This window comes from Scyliorhinus torazame, chromosome 2 (genome assembly GCF_047496885.1).
Source record: "Scyliorhinus torazame isolate Kashiwa2021f chromosome 2, sScyTor2.1, whole genome shotgun sequence".
Classification (NCBI taxonomy): Eukaryota; Metazoa; Chordata; class Chondrichthyes; order Carcharhiniformes; family Scyliorhinidae; genus Scyliorhinus; species Scyliorhinus torazame.
This window is the reverse complement of record NC_092708.1, coordinates 204,503,101-204,518,534: the sequence shown is the minus strand read 5'-3', so window position 1 is coordinate 204,518,534 and position 15,434 is coordinate 204,503,101. Positions and strand designations below refer to the sequence as shown.

Sequence of the window (15,434 nt, the reverse complement as noted above, 5' to 3'; positions counted from 1 at the left end):
GTTACTAAAATTTGGCAGTGCCAGCCTGCCCTCTCCCCGACTCCGCTCAAGCATTACCTTCCTTACACCTTCCGCCCAAACGAAGCCAGTGATCACTTTGTTGACCTGTTTAAAAAAGGACCGCGGAATAAAGATGGGGAGACACTGAAATACAAACCGGAATCTCGGGAGGACCGTCCTCTTCACTGTCTGCACCTTCCCAGCCAGTGACAACGAAAGCGCGTCTCATCTCCGAAAATCATCCTTCATTTGGTCTACTAGTCGGGCCAGATTTAATTTATGCAGCCGGTCCCATTCCTGCGCCACTTGAATGTCTAGGTACCTAAAGCTTCCCCCTACCAATCTAAACGGCAGCTCCCTCAAGCGCCTCTCCTGTCCCCTCGCCTGGACCGCAAACATCTCACTTTTCCTCATATTTAGCTTATACACCGAAAACCGGCCAAATTCCCCTAGAATCCTCATCCTGGACTTTGTTAATAGTGGCATAGAGACGAGAACAAGGAAATCATTGTTTTTTTTTAAATTTAGAGTACCCAATTCATTTTTTCCAACTAAGGGGCAATTTAGTGTGGCCAATCCACCTACCCTGCACATCTTTGGGTTGTGGGGGTGAAACCCACGCAAACACAGGGAGAATGTTCAAACTCCACACGGACAGTGACCCAGAGCCGGGATCGAACCTGGGACCTCGGCGCCGTGAGGCAGCAGTGTTACTCACTGCGCCACCGTGCTGCCCTAGAGCAAGGAGATCATGTCGCAAGACAAAAGTTCGGCCTCAGCTGGAATATTGTGCACAGTTCTGGCTGCCACACTAAAAAGAAAGGATGTGGATGCCTTGGAGAGAATGCAGATGAGGTTTACAAGAATGATTCCAGGGATGAGAAACTTCAGTTATGAGGATGGTTTGGAGAGGTTGGGACTGTCTTCCTCGGAGAGGAGAGGCTAAGAGGAGATTTGATAGCGGTGTTAAAAATCATGAGGGGGCTGAACAGTGTAGATAGGACGAAACTGTTCCTGCTCATAAAAGGATCGAGAACGAGGGGGCACAGATTTAAAGTGATTTGTAAAAGATATAACTGCAAAGAGAAACAACTTTTTCATACAGCGAGTGGTTCCAAGTCTGAATGCAGTGCCTGGAAGTGTGGTGGAGGATGGTTTAAGCGAGGCTTTCAAGAGGGCATTCGATGAAATATGCAGGGTTATGGGGAAAAGGCATCAAAGTCATGATGCTTGTTTGGAGAGCCGGTGCAGATACAATGGACTGAATGGCCTCCTTCTGCACTGTAACAATTCTGTGATTCTATGTTGTGACCCAATCAAAAGCCTTGGTAAAATCCATTTAGAATACATCAAATATGTTCCCCTCATCAATCTCCACGGTAGCACAAGTGGATAGCACTGTGGCTTCACAGCGCCATGGCCCCAGGTTCGATTCCCCGCTGGGTCACTGTGCGGAGTCTGCACGCTCTCCCCGTGTCTGTGTGGGTTTACTCCGGGTGCTCCGGTTTCCTCCCACAGTCCAAAGACATGCAGGTTAGGTGGATTGGCCATGCTAAATTGCCCTTGGTGTCCAAAAAAGTTAGAAGGGGTAATTGGGCTATGGGGATAAGGTGGAAGTGAGGGCTTAAGTGGGTCGGAGCAGACTCGATGGGCCAAATGTTCTCTGTTCCCTTGTTAAATCCTTAACACATTTGTGCTGACTGTTTTTGATTAATCCGCCCCTTTCCAAATGACAATTTAAACTCTCAGAATTTATTTCAATCATTTGCCGACCACAAAGATTTGTTGATTGCTTCTTTTCTCATTCTTGAGTTTTTCCCTTTTTAAAAATAAATTTAGAGTACCCAATTCATTTTTCCAATTAAGTGGCAATTTAGCATGGCCAATCCACCTACCCTGCACATCTTTTTGGGTTGTGGGGGCGAAACCTACGCAAACACGGGGAGAAGGTGCAAACTCCACACGGACAGTGACCCAGAGCCTGGGACCACAGTGCTGTGAGACTGCAGTGCTACTCACTGCGCCACCGTGCTGCCCCTGAGTTTTTCCCTTCTTGACTGTTAATTTATTTCCCAAATGTACTTTTGTCTTAATTGGTGCCATTGAATCTACATCAGCGTTTCCCTCATAACGATGGAACTTTATTTTCATTTTAACCCAGTCCTCTCGTCCACTGAAACTTGGGCCTGCTGATGTGTAAAAGCATTGTATTCGTTACAGTGGCTAGGTTCATTTCTTAGAGCCGTTGCCAACAATAACCTTTCCTCTCTGTTTAACAAGCTGTAGTTTTGACTCTCCCATGGTAAACAGCGTGAAAGCAAAGTCTGATGCAGGGTAAGGGACCTTGAGAAACTGTTGTGATGACCTTTATTTGTACAGTGTAGTCTGGTGATCAGGTCCGGGTGAAGATACAAACACGGTTTCCCACTGCTTTCCACAGGGGATTCGGGGATTATGGGGAGAAGGCAGGAGAGTGGGGATGAGAAATACATCAGCCATGATTGACTGGTGGAGCAGACTCGAAGGGCCGAATTGCCTAATTCTGGTCCTCTGTCTTATGGCCTTGTGTTTCAGTGCAATTATTTAATCGAGATCTGTGGTGAGGCAGCTGATCAGATTAACTGCCTTAGCTCTTCTAAGCCAGACTTGGTACTATCAACTTCCATGTCCCCAGGGGAAATCATCCAGGGTTTTCCTTCCCGACCGATTTATCCAGTCAGCTCGATTGAAAGGTGCAAGTATAAAAATGTATAGTGATGGCGTGCCTGTGCTTGTTCTTCTAGGTGGTAGAGGTTATGGCTTTGGGAGGTGCTGTTGAAGAAAACATGGCGCGACAGAGGATGTTACAAGTTTATTTCAACTAGTGCACACTTTGTGGGTCAGGTATTGCAATCTTTAATATTAATGGAGGCGATGTTGGTAGAATAGTGCACCCTGCTTGATTTCTGGGTAAGGCCACAGAGGTGTATGCTTTCACTGACAGTACCGCCGACATATTAACTACTGGTTCCTGGGCTTAGATCTTCAGAATTGTTTGGAGGCCGTTCCTATTTCAAAGCTGCGTCCTTTGCAAGTGGTCAATTAACCTGGTGTGTGCGAGGGAGAAGTTCAGCAACAAAAAGGCAAAATCAATGCAACTACTGAGAAATTGTGCACCTGTGCAGTTAATGCATTTCATGAGATTGTGGCCAGGACCTCCCTTGATTAAAGAGGATAAGCTTTCACAAATGTTTTATTTGTTAGCGTGTGGGCCAGGTTCACATTTATTGGCCACCCCTAGTTGCCCTGAGAGAGACATCGGAATGGCTTCACTCAATTTCAAAGGGCAGTTAAGAATCAACTATGTCAGTGTAGGACTGGAGACACATGTAGGCCAGACAGGGTAAGAACTCCAGGTTTCCTTCCCTTAAGGTCTTTAACAAACCAGTTGGGTATTTATGATGATCCAACAACTTAAGAGTCGCTTTTATGGCTGCCAACTTTTTATTTTCAGATTTTTCTAGCAAAATTCAAATGCTGGGATTTGAACTCCATTTGCTGAATTATTAGCCCCTTAGTGCTGCCAGCGTCAGTCATTTCACTTAACTTTGCCGCTGGTGATGTCCAATGAAATCCCTGCAACATTTTTTTTTTTTTTTAATTAAATATTTTATTGAAAATTTTTGGTCAACCAACACAGTACATTGTGCATCCTTTACACAATATTATAACAACACAAATAACAATGACCTATTTTATAAACAAAAAAAAAAATGAATAAATAAAAAATAACAAAAATGAAAACTAGCCCTAATTGGCAACTGCCTTGTCACAAGTAACACTCTCCAAAAATATAATTTAACAGTCCAATATATAATTATCTGTAGCAACGACCTATACATACTATACAGTATATATTAACAACCCTGAGAGTCCTTCTGGTCCCCCCCGTCCCCCCGTCCCCCGTCTCCCCCCCCCCCCCCCGTCCCCGTCCCCCCCCCGTCTCCTGCCTCCCCCCCCCCCCCCCCGTCTCCCCCCCCCGTCCCCCCGCCCCCCCGTCCGCCCCCCCGTCCCGTCCCCCCCCCCCCGTCCCCCCCCCCCCGTCTCTCCCCCCCCCGTCTCTCCCCCCCCCCGTCTCTCCCCCCCCCCCCGTCCCCCCCCCGTCTCCGTCCCCCCCCGTCTCCGTCCCCCGCCCGCCCCCCCCGTCCCCCGCCCCGCCCCTGCCCCCCCCCGTTCCCCCCCCCGTTCCCCCCCTCCCGTCCCCCCTCCCCCCCCCCCCCGTCCCCCCCCCCTCCCCTCCCCCCCCGTCCCCCCCTCCCCCGTCCCCTCCCCCCCCGTCCCCCACGTCCCCTCCCCCCCCGTCCCCCCCGTCCCCTCCCCCCGTCCCCCCCCGTTCCCCCCCCCCGTTCCCCCCCCCCCCGTCCCCCCCCCTCCTCCCCCCGTCTCCCCCTCCCCCCCCCCCCCCTCCCCCCCCGTCCCCCCCCCCGTCCCCGTCCCCCGTCCCCCCTCCCCCCCCCGTCCCCCCCCTCCCCTCCCCCCGTCCCCCCCCGTTTCCCCCCCCCGTTCCCCCCGTCCCCCCCCCCCTCCCCTCCCCCTCCCCCCGTCCCCCCCCCCCTCCCCCCCGTCCCCCCCCCCTCCCCCCCGTCCCCCCCCCCCCGTCCCCCCCGTCCCCCCCCCCCGTCCCCCCCCCGTTCCCCCCCCCCCGTTCCCCCCCCTCCCCCCGTCCCCCCTCCTCCCCCCCGTCCCCCCTCCTCCCCCCCGTCCCCCCTCCTCCCCCCGTCTCCCCCTCCCCCCTCCCCCCCCGTCCCCCCCACTCCCCTCCCCCCCCCCCCGTCCCCCCCACTCCCCTCCCCCCCCCCGTCCCCCCCACTCCCCTCCCCCCCTCCCCTCCGTCCCCTCCCCCCGTCCCCCCCCGTTCCCCCCCCCCCCCCGTTCCCCCCCCGTTCCCGTCCCCCCCCCCTCCTCCCCCCCGTCTCCCCCTCCCCCCTCCCCCTCCCCCCTCCCCCCGTCCCCCCCGTCCCCTCCCCCCCCGCCCCCCCCGTCCCCTCGCCCCGTCCCCCCCCGTTCCCCCCCCCCCCCCTCCCCCCCCCCGTCCCCCCCTCCCCCCCGTCCCCCCCCCTCCCCTCCCCCCCGTCCCCCCCCCCCGCCCCCTCCCCCCCTCCCCCCCCCGTCCCCCCCGTTCCCCCCCCCCGTTCCCCCCCCCTCCTCCCCCCGTCTCCCCCTCCCCCCTCCCCCCTCCCCCCCTCCCCCCCCCCCGTCCCCCCTCCTCGCCCCCCGTCTCCCCCCCCCCCCTCCCCCCGTCCCCCCCCGTCCCCTCCCCCCCCCGTTCCCCCCCCGTTCCCCCCTCCCCTCCCCCGTCCCCCCCGTCCCCTCCCCCCCGTCCCCTCCCCCCCCGTTCCCCCCCCCGTTCCCCCCCCCGTTCCCCCCCCCCGTTCCCCCCCCCCGTTCCCCCCCCCCCATCCCCCCCCTCCTCCCCCCCGTCTCCCCCCTCCCCTCCCCCCGTCCCCACCCGTCCCGTCCCCCCCCGTCCCCTCCCCCCCTCCCCCCGTTCCCCCCCCCGTTCCCCTCCCCCCCCCCGTCCCCCCCCCTCCCGTCCCCTCCCCCCCGTCCCCCCCCTCCCCTCCCCCCCCTCCCCCTCCCCCCCCCTGTCCCCCCCCCTCCCCTCCCACCCTCCCCCCCGTCCCGGCCCCCCCCGTCCCCTCCCCCCCCCCGTTCCCCCCCCCCCGTTCCCCCCCCCGTCCCCTCCCCCCTCCCCCCCCCCCCGTCCCCCCCTCCCCCCCCCCCTCCCCGTCCCCCCCTCCCCCCCCCCTCCCCCCGTCCCCCGTCCCCCCTCCCCTCCCCTCCCCCGTCCCTCCCCCCCTCCCCCCCTACCCTCCCCCCCCTCCCCCCTACCCTCCCCCCTCCCCCCTCCGCTCCCCCCGTCCCCCCCTCCCCTCCCCCCGTCCCCCCCCCTCCCCTCCCCCCCGTCCCCCCCGTTCCCGTCCCCCCCGTTCCCCCCCCCCCCGTTCTCCCCCCCCTCCCCTCCCCCCCCGTCCCCCCCGTTCCCGTCCCCCCCGTTCTCCCCCCCCCCCCCGTTCCCCCCCCCCCCCCCCCCCGTTCCCCCCCCCCGTTCATATGTGCCCTGTGTAATACCTTAAACTGAATCAGGCTTAGCCTGGCACACGAGGACGACGAGTTTACCCTGCTTAGGGCATCTGCCCACAGCCCCTCCTCGATCTCCTCCCCCAGCTCTTCTTCCCATTTCCCTTTTAGTTCATCTACCATAGTCTCCCCTTCGTCCCTCATTTCCCTATATATATCTGACACCTTACCATCCCCCACCCATGTCTTTGAGATCACTCTGTCCTGCACCTCTTGTGTCGGGAGCTGCGGGAATTCCCTCACCTGTTGCCTCGCAAAAGCCCTCAGTTGCATATACCTGAATGCATTCCCTTGGGGCAACCCATATTTCTCGGTCAGCGCTCCCAGACTCCCAAACTTCCCATCCACAAACAGATCTTTCAGTTGCGTTATTCCTGCTCTTTGCCACATTCCATATCCCCCATCCATTCCCCCCGGGGCAAACCTATGGTTGTTTCTTATCGGGGACCCCCCCATAAGGCTCCAGTCTTTCCCCTATGCCGTCTCCACTGTCCCCAAATCTTCAGTGTAGCCACCACCACCGGGCTTGTGGTGTAGTTCCTCGGTGAGAACGGCAATGGGGCTGTCACCATAGCATGCAGGCTAGTCCCCCTACAGGACGCCCTCTCTAATCTCTTCCATGCCGCTCCCTCCTCCTCTCCCATCCACTTACTCACCATTGAAATATTAGCGGCCCAATAATACTCACTTAGGCTCGGTAATGCCAGCCCACCCCTATCCCTGCTACGCTGTAAGAATCCCTTCCTCACTCTCGGGGTCTTCCCGGCCCACACAAAACCCATGATGCTCTTTTCAATCCTTTTAAAAAAAAAAAAAGCCTTCGTGATCACCACCGGGAGGCACTGAAACACAAAGAGGAATCTCGGGAGGACCACCATCTTAACCGCCTGCACCCTCCCTGCCATTGACAGGGATACCATATCCCATCTCTTGAAATTCTCCTCCATCTGTTCCACCAACCGCGTTAAATTTAACCTATGCAATGTGCCCCAATTCTTAGCTATCTGGATCCCCAGGTAACGAAAGTCCCTTGTTACCTTCCTCAACGGTAGGTCCTCTATTTCTCTACTCTGCTCCCCTGGATGCACCACAAACAACTCACTTTTCCCCATGTTCAATTTATACCCTGAAAAATCCCCAAACTCCCCAAGTATCCGCATTATTTCTGGCATCCCCTCCGCCTGGTCCGCCACGTATAGTAGCAAATCGTCCGCATACAAAGATACCCGGTGCTCTTCTCCTCCCCTAAGTACTCCCCTCCACTTCTTGGAACCCCTCAACGCTATCGCCAGGGGCTCAATCGCCAGTGCAAACAATAATGGGGACAGAGGGCATTCCTGCCTTGTCCCTCTATGGAGCCGGAAATATACAGATCCCCGTCCATTCGTGACCACGCTCGCCACTGGGGCCCTATACAACAGCTGCACCCATCTAACATACCCCTCTCCAAAGCCAAATCTCCTCAATACCTCCCACAAATAATCCCACTCCACTCTATCAAATGCTTTCTCGGCATCCATCGCCACTACTATCTCCGTTTCTCCCTCTGGTGGGGCCATCATCATTACCCCTAACAACCTCCGTATATTCGTGTTCAGCTGTCTCCCCTTCACAAACCCAGTTTGGTCCTCGTGGACCACCCCCGGGACACATTCCTCTATTCTCATTGCCATTACCTTGGCCAGGACCTTGGCATCTACATTTAGGAGGGAAATAGGTCTATAGGACCCACATTGTAGCGGGTCCTTTTCCTTCTTTAAGAGAAGCGATATCGTTGCTTCAGACATAGTCGGGGGCAGTTGTCCCCTTTCCTTTGCCTCATTAAAGGTCCTCGTCAGTACCGGGGCGAGCAAGTCCACATATTTTCTATAGAATTCGACTGGGAATCCATCCGGTCCCGGGGCCTTTCCCGCCTGCATGCTCCTAATTCCTTTCACCACTTCTTCTACCTCGATCTGTGCTCCCAGTCCCACTCTTTCCTGCTCTTCCACCTTGGGAAACTCCAGCCGATCCAAGAAGCCCATCATTCTCTCCCTCCCATCTGGGGGTTGAGCTTCATATAATTTTTTATAAAATGTCTTGAACACTCCATTCACTCTCTCCGCTCCCCGCTCCATCTCTCCTTCCTCATCCCTCACTCCCCCTATTTCCCTCGCTGCTCCCCTTTTCCTCAATTGGTGTGCCAGCAACCTGCTCGCCTTCTCCCCATATTCGTACTGTACACCCTGTGCCTTCCTCCATTGTGCCTCTGCAGTGCCTGTAGTCAGCAAGTCAAATTCTACATGTAGCCTTTGCCTTTCCCTGTACAGTCCCTCCTCCGGTGCTTCCGCATATTGTCTGTCCACCCTCAAAAGTTCTTGCAGCAACCGCTCCCGTTCCTTACTCTCCTGCTTCCCTTTATGTGCCCTTATTGATATCAGCTCCCCTCTAACCACCGCCTTCAACGCCTCCCAGACCACTCCCACCTGGACCTCCCCATTATCATTGAGTTCCAAGTACTTTTCAATGCACCCCCTCACCCTTAGACACACCCCCTCATCTGCCATTAGTCCCATGTCCATTCTCCAGGGTGGGCGCCCTCCTGTTTCCTCCCCTATCTCCAAGTCCACCCAGTGTGGAGCGTGATCCGAAATGGCTATAGCCGTATACTCCGTTCCCCTCACCTTCGGGATCAATGCCCTACCCAGCACAAAGAAGTCTATTCGCGAGTAGACTTTATGGACATAGGAGAAAAACGAGAACTCCTTACTCCTAGGTCTGCTAAATCTCCACGGGTCTACACCTCCCATCTGCTCCATAAAATCTTTAAGTACCTTGGCTGCTGCCGGCCTCCTTCCAGTCCTGGGCTTCGACCTATCCAGCCCTGGTTCCAACACCGTATTAAAATCTCCCCCCATTATCAGCTTTCCCATCTCTAGGTCCGGAATGCGTCCTAGCATCCGCCTCATAAAATTGGCATCATCCCAGTTCGGGGCATATACGTTTACCAAAACCACCGTCTCCCCCTGTAGTTTGCCACTCACCATCACGTATCTGCCCCCGTTATCCGCCACTATAGTCTTTGCCTCGAACATTACCCGCTTCCCCACTAATATAGCCACCCCCCTGTTTTTCGCATCTAGCCCCGAATGGAACACCTGCCCCACCCATCCTTTGCGTAGCCTAACCTGGTCTATCAGTTTCAGGTGCGTTTCCTGTAACATAACCACATCTGCCTTAAGTTTCTTAAGGTGTGCGAGTACCCGTGCCCTCTTTATCGGCCCGTTCAGCCCTCTCACGTTCCACGTGATCAGCCGAGTTGGGGGGCTTCCTACCCCCCCCCCCCCCCCCCCCCCTTGTCGATTAGCCATCACCTTTTTCCAGCTCCTCACCCGGTTCCCACGCAGCTGTATCTCCCCCAGGCGGTGCCCCCCGCCCATCCTCTCCCATACCAGCTCCCCCCTCTCCCCAGCAGCAGCAACCCAGTAATTCCCCCCTCCCACCCCCCCTGCTAGCGTAATTACTCCCCCCATGTTGCTCCCAGAAGTCAGGAAACTCTGGCTGACCTCGGCTTCCCCCCGTGACCTCGGCTCGCACCGTGCGACGCCCCCTCCTTCCTGCTTCTCTATTCCCGCCATGATTATCATAGCGCGGGAACCAAGCTTCTCCCTTGGCCCCGCCCCCAATGGCCAACGCCCCATCTCCTCCACCTCCTCTCCTCCCCCCATCACCACCTGTGGGAGAGAGAAAAGTTACCACATCGCAGGATTAGTACATAAAACCCCTCTTTGCCCCCCACATTCGCCCCACCACTTTGTTCGAACGTTCTTTTTAATAACCCGCTCATTCCAGTTTTTCTTCCACAATAAAAGTCCACGCTTCATCCGCCGTCTCAAAGTAGTGGTGCCTCCCTCGATATGTGACCCACAGTCTTGCCGGTTGCAGCATTCCAAATTTTATCATCTTTTTATGAAGCACCGCCTTGGCCCGATTAAAGCTCGCCCTCCTTCTCGCCACCTCCGCACTCCAGTCTTGATAAACGCGGATCACCGCGTTCTCCCATTTACTGCTCCGAGTTTTCTTCGCCCATCTAAGGACCATTTCTCTATCCTTAAAACGGAGGAATCTCACCACTATGGCTCTGGGAATTTCTCCTGCTCTCGGTCCTCGCGCCATCACTCGGTATGCTCCCTCCACCTCCAACGGACCCGCCGGGGCCTCCGCTCCCATTAACGAGTGCAGCATCGTGCTCACATATGCCCTGACGTCCGCTCCCTCCACACCTTCAGGAAGACCAAGAATCCTCAGGTTGTTCCTCCTTGCGTTGTTTTCCAGTGCCTCCAACCTTTCCACACATCGTTTCTGATGTGCCTCCTGCGTCTCCGTCTTCACCACCAGGCCCTGTATATCGTCCTCATTCTCGGCTGCCTTCGCCTTCATGACCCGAAGCTCCCGCTCCTGGGTCTTTTGTTCCTCCTTTAGCCCTTCGATCGCCTGTAGTATCGGGGCCAACAGCTCTTTCTTCATTTCCTTTTTGATCTCTTCCACACAGCATTTCAAGAACTCTTGTTGTTCAGGGCCCCATGTTAAACTGCCACCTTCCGACGCCATCTTGGTTTTTGCTTGCCTTCCTTGCCGCTGTTCTAAAGGATCCACTGCAATCTGGCCACTCTCTCCTTTTTCCATCCGTCTCCAGGGTGGATTCCCTTCTGGTTTACCGCACAGTGTTTTTAGCCGTCAAAATTGCCTTTGGGGCTCCTATCAAGAGCCCAAAAGTCCGTTTCACAGGGAGCTGCCGAAATGTGCGACTTAGCTGGTCATCGCCGCACCCGGAAGTCCAAATCCCTGCAACATTCAAACATTTGATTATTATTTAATTTCATGGATGCCATTTGGGAATTATCACAGTTTCCGATTGGGGAAAGAGGCCTTGACAGAATGTTCACACTGAGGATGTTTTCTTAATGAGCAGCCAGTCTTAATGATCTGTTTAATTCCCAGGTAGGGATTTGATAGGTGGTGGGCAAGTGTGGAGCTGGTGTTGGTATCTAGGTTCTGGTACCGGTCTGTGGCATCAGTCGTGGCATAGTGGGTGGCATTCTCGCCTCTGAGCCAGAAGACCGTGGGTTCAAGTCTCATTCCAGTCTTGAGCACAGAATTGTGGCTGACAACACCACTGCAGTACCAAAGGACAGAATGTTGTACTGTGGTAGAATTTGTTCAAGAAGAATAATGCGCATTTATACTGTGCCCTTTAACTTTGTGAAATGTCCCAACTAGCATGAGTGTTATCAGACTGGTGAACAAAAACTTAGTCAAACTGGTAGTTTTTTATGTTACTTGCCCAGTTCACTGTGAACAAGTCGGAATACCACTGTCCTAAATGCAACTGGGGTTAAAGGCTGTCACACAAACATTTTCCTGCTGCTGTCCATAATTTTAGGCTCTGTGGCTTCATTGAATCTTTTTGAGAGTTACCTGGAGTATTTTTAGGAAAGGGTATTAACTATACACACCCTCAATCAGATTTGTTTCACAGATTGCAGCAAGATGTAATGGTGTGATATTGTCCTGAATTCGCATGAACTGTGAAAACTGTACAACAGTTTTTTTTAGATTGTAGATTTTCCCTCCTAAACTGGGGTTACATAACACTAGCGTAGGCTTACCTGTAAAAGGCAACTATTTTAAGAAATTAATCAAGAGTATGATAACCTGTAACAGCTTAAATCCTATGTCTTTTCTAATTGATATTGAAGTTTGAGCACTAACATTAGTAACAACACTTGGAAAAGTGCCTTGAGTTCCTCTGAAGATGTAAAGTTCGAATTGTACCGTGGCGGGTGGCATCTCGTTTTCACCTTCTGTTCTGGGAGGGAAACTGAGCATCCTTATCAAAATCTGACCTATGTTGGTGCATTGGTTAGCACTGCTGCCTCACGACTTCGAGGACCCGGGTTCGATCACGGCCCCAGGTCACTGTCTGTACGGAGTTTGCACATTCTCCCCGTGTCTGCATGGGTCTCACCCCGCAACCCAAAGCTGTGCAGGGTAGGTGAATTGGCCATGCTAAATTGCTCCTAAATTGGAAAAAAAGAAATGAATACTTAAATTTTTTTTATTTTTTTTAAATCAAACATGACCTGTATGTGACTCCAGTCCCACCAATGAGATTGATCCTGAGCTGCTGCCTGAGCTAGCCTAACTTGCCCCCTCAAGTTATAATAAATGGCAGCCTTGTCACTGACTCACACCCCTGATCGTCAGCTACTTGGGAACAATAGTATAGTGGTTGTGTTACTGGGCTAGTAATCCAGAGGCCTGGACTAATGAATTGGAAATTAGAGTTCAAACCCCAGTATGCAGCTGGGGAGTTTAAATTCAGTTAATTAAATAAAACTAGCATTAATGATGTACAGGAACTTACCTCATTGGAGCACTGGGTATAGTTTTTGTCTCCTTATTTGAAATAAAGATACATTTGCATTAGAAACAGTTCAGCAAGGTTCATATGACTCATTTCTGTGATGAGGTTCTCTTCTGAAAGCTGGGACTGGACAAGTTGGGCCTAGACCCATGGGATTTCAGCGAATGAGAGGTGATCATATAGAAATATGTAAGATTCTGAGGGGGTTATAGAGGGTAGGTACCAGGAGGATGTTTCCACATATGGGGGAGAGGATAATCAGGCAGGACAGTTTATGAATAAGAGATCAACCCTTTTAAGATGGAGATGAGAATAATTTTCTCTGAAAGGGTCGGTAGTATGTGTATTGGCATCTGCAGAAAGCAGTGGAGGCAGGGTCATTGAATCTATTCAAAGCAGTTAGGCAGGTAATTGGTAGGCAAGGGAGTTGTGGGTTATGGGGGGACGGATGACAAAGTGGATTTGGGACCACAACCAGATCAGCCGTGACCTTGTTGAAGGATGGATGTTGATGGAGAAGACTCAAAGGACTGAATGGCCTTCGCCTGCTCTTAAGTCCTATGTTCCTCTGACCATGTAACTATCTGATTGTCAGAACAAAAACCCTACTAATTCACCAGTGTCATTTCAAGAAGAAAATCTGCTGCCCTTGTGCAATCTGACCTCTTTGTAACATAGCACAACAAAGTAGTTCTGTCTTAATTGCCCTCTGCAATCCATTTGGAGGGGCAATTAAAACGAGCATTAAATGCTGATCTTGCCAGTGACACTTTCATCCTCTGAATGCATTTGTTAAAAAGCGTAGGTTTTGTACTCCAACCTCTGTGGTGGGACTTGAACTCTGGACCTTCTAGTTCAAAAGTGAGGATGCTATCACAGAGCCAGCACACAGAGAGCTGGCAGATGGGCTGTCATCAGGGACTCTCTTCATCATACTGTTGGAAATGTATTTGCATCGATGTGACTTGTTTGTCAAACTGATTTTTTTTTTTTTGTTCCTGGCTGAACAACAGTGACAACGACGAGAGAGCTGGCTGGTTGAAGCCGCTGAGTTTGATATGTTGGGGCAGCTGAATTGACATCATAGAGGCAGTCATTAACCACAGGACGCTACAGCAATCCTGTCAGCCCAGCAATGTGTGTGTGTACATCTCTTTCATGACTCTGGGCTCTGTGACAGTCTTGAATCAGTTCATGCAGTGATGTGATTAATATTTACTCCCTCTATCAGATTTATCTTTGTTCACATCCTAGTCTCTTTTGTGGAAGTTATTGTATATGGGCGGCATGGTAGCACAGTGGTTTGCACTATTGCTTCACAGCAGCAGTGATCCGGGTCCGATTCCCGGCTTGGGTCACTGTCTGTGCGTAGTCTGCACGTTCCCTCCCGTGTCTGCGTGAGTTTCCTTCGGGTGTTCCCGTTTCCTCCCACAAAAGTGAAAGACGTGCTTGTTAGGTGAATTGGACATTCTGAATTCTCCCTCAGTGTATCTGAACAAGCGCCGCAGTGTGGCGACTAGTGGATTTTCACAGTAACTTCATTGCAGTGTTAATGTAAGCCTACGTGTGAGACTAATAAAGATTATAATTATCTACTGGTAGAATGTGTCATAATTGTCACCAAATAGAATCTGACCTTTGAATTTGCACACAATTTTTTTTTATGGCCAGAAGGGGCATCTGATCTGTTTTTGGAAGGATTCCCTCTATCAAATATAAACTTATATTTATATTCCATCCTGAAAGTCACAATGTCACAGTTAAAAAAAAACATTAACTTCAAGGTAGTTCTCCCTCTGTGTTCAAGTGAATTTTCCCTCTGTGTACCTGAACAGGTGCCAGAATGTGGCGACTAGGGGATTTTCACAGTAACTTCATTGCGGTGTTAATGTAAGCCTACTTGTGACAGTAAAGATTATCATTATTAAGGTAAAGAAGAAAATATTAGGAGGTGGTGATCAAAAGGAAAGTCAGAAATGGATTTTAAGGAGAGCCTTCAAAGGAAGTGGGAAATGTGGAGAGGTTGGGGGAGGGAATCCCAGAGCATGAGGCATTAAGAGCTGAATGCCAACAATGTCTGGCAAAAGGAGGGGGGTGATGCAGAAGAAAGGAGAGTCGCGCCTTTGTTGAGTCTGGAGAGGGGTTTTATAAACATAAATGGAGTGGCATGGCCTCATTTAAACGAGAAGGTGGGTTAGCAGGGCTAAATGGGGAATAGGGTGCAGGCAGCAGAGTTTGGGGCGAGCTGGAGTATACAGATCCTGTACATTTGAGTGGCCAGTCAGGTGAATTGGCATGAAGTGAAATTGTGAGCAGCAGGTGGGCTCAGGCTGATATTATGGAAGAGGAACCAAATGAGGGCAGTTGAAAATAAAGCAGAGATATTGGAAAGGAATGTAATGGTCAATACTGTTGGAGACCGCAGAGAGGGTAGAGAAAGTGAAGCAAAGTCCTAGGTCTCAATGCATTCAGTACTGTTGAGTAGAAAACTTTTTAAAAATTTGTTTGTGGTATGTAGGCTTCCCTGGCAAAGCCAACATTTACTGCCCATTTCCAATTGCTGGTGGTTTCACGGTGTTCAGCACTGTCGCAACTCCTCGGATGCTGAAACGGGATGTGTCTGGGTGCAGAGGGATCTGGATAGTATCTGGGCTTTGGCTGGCAGGTAGCATTCGCACTGCACAAGTGCTTTGTAGTGGGCATCTCCAGCGAGAGAGGGTCTGGCCGTTGCCCCTTGATGTTCAGTGTACCACCCACTGTCAGCAACCTGGGGTGTTGCCGTTGGCTGGAGGCTGAGCTGGACTGCCCATGTGGGTGCTGTGGCTGCGGGAGCAGGTTGGAGGCTTGGAGTCCTGCGGTGAGTAACTTGAGTTCTGACTCCTCAAAGTCTGTCCACCATCTATGGGGT

General features: G+C 52.9%; 1 protein-coding gene across 2 annotated transcripts in view; it reads left to right on the top strand.

The window, feature by feature from the left end:
- The window catches only part of LOC140395301 (INO80 complex subunit D-like), a 51,468-nt gene that overhangs the window by 12,931 nt on the left and 23,103 nt on the right, over positions 1-15,434 (top strand). Inside the window, exon 2 of one of the 2 annotated variants that reach the window (XR_011936152.1) lies at positions 2,784-2,883. Coding sequence is in view for 1 of the 2 variants with exons in the window: in XM_072482903.1 (XP_072339004.1) it covers positions 15,335-15,383 (49 nt within the window). In the remaining variant the exon portion in view is untranslated. Of the gene's footprint in view, positions 1-2,783; positions 2,884-11,885; positions 15,384-15,434 lie in introns of those variants that run through there. The other variant, XM_072482903.1, reaches the window with a different exon arrangement.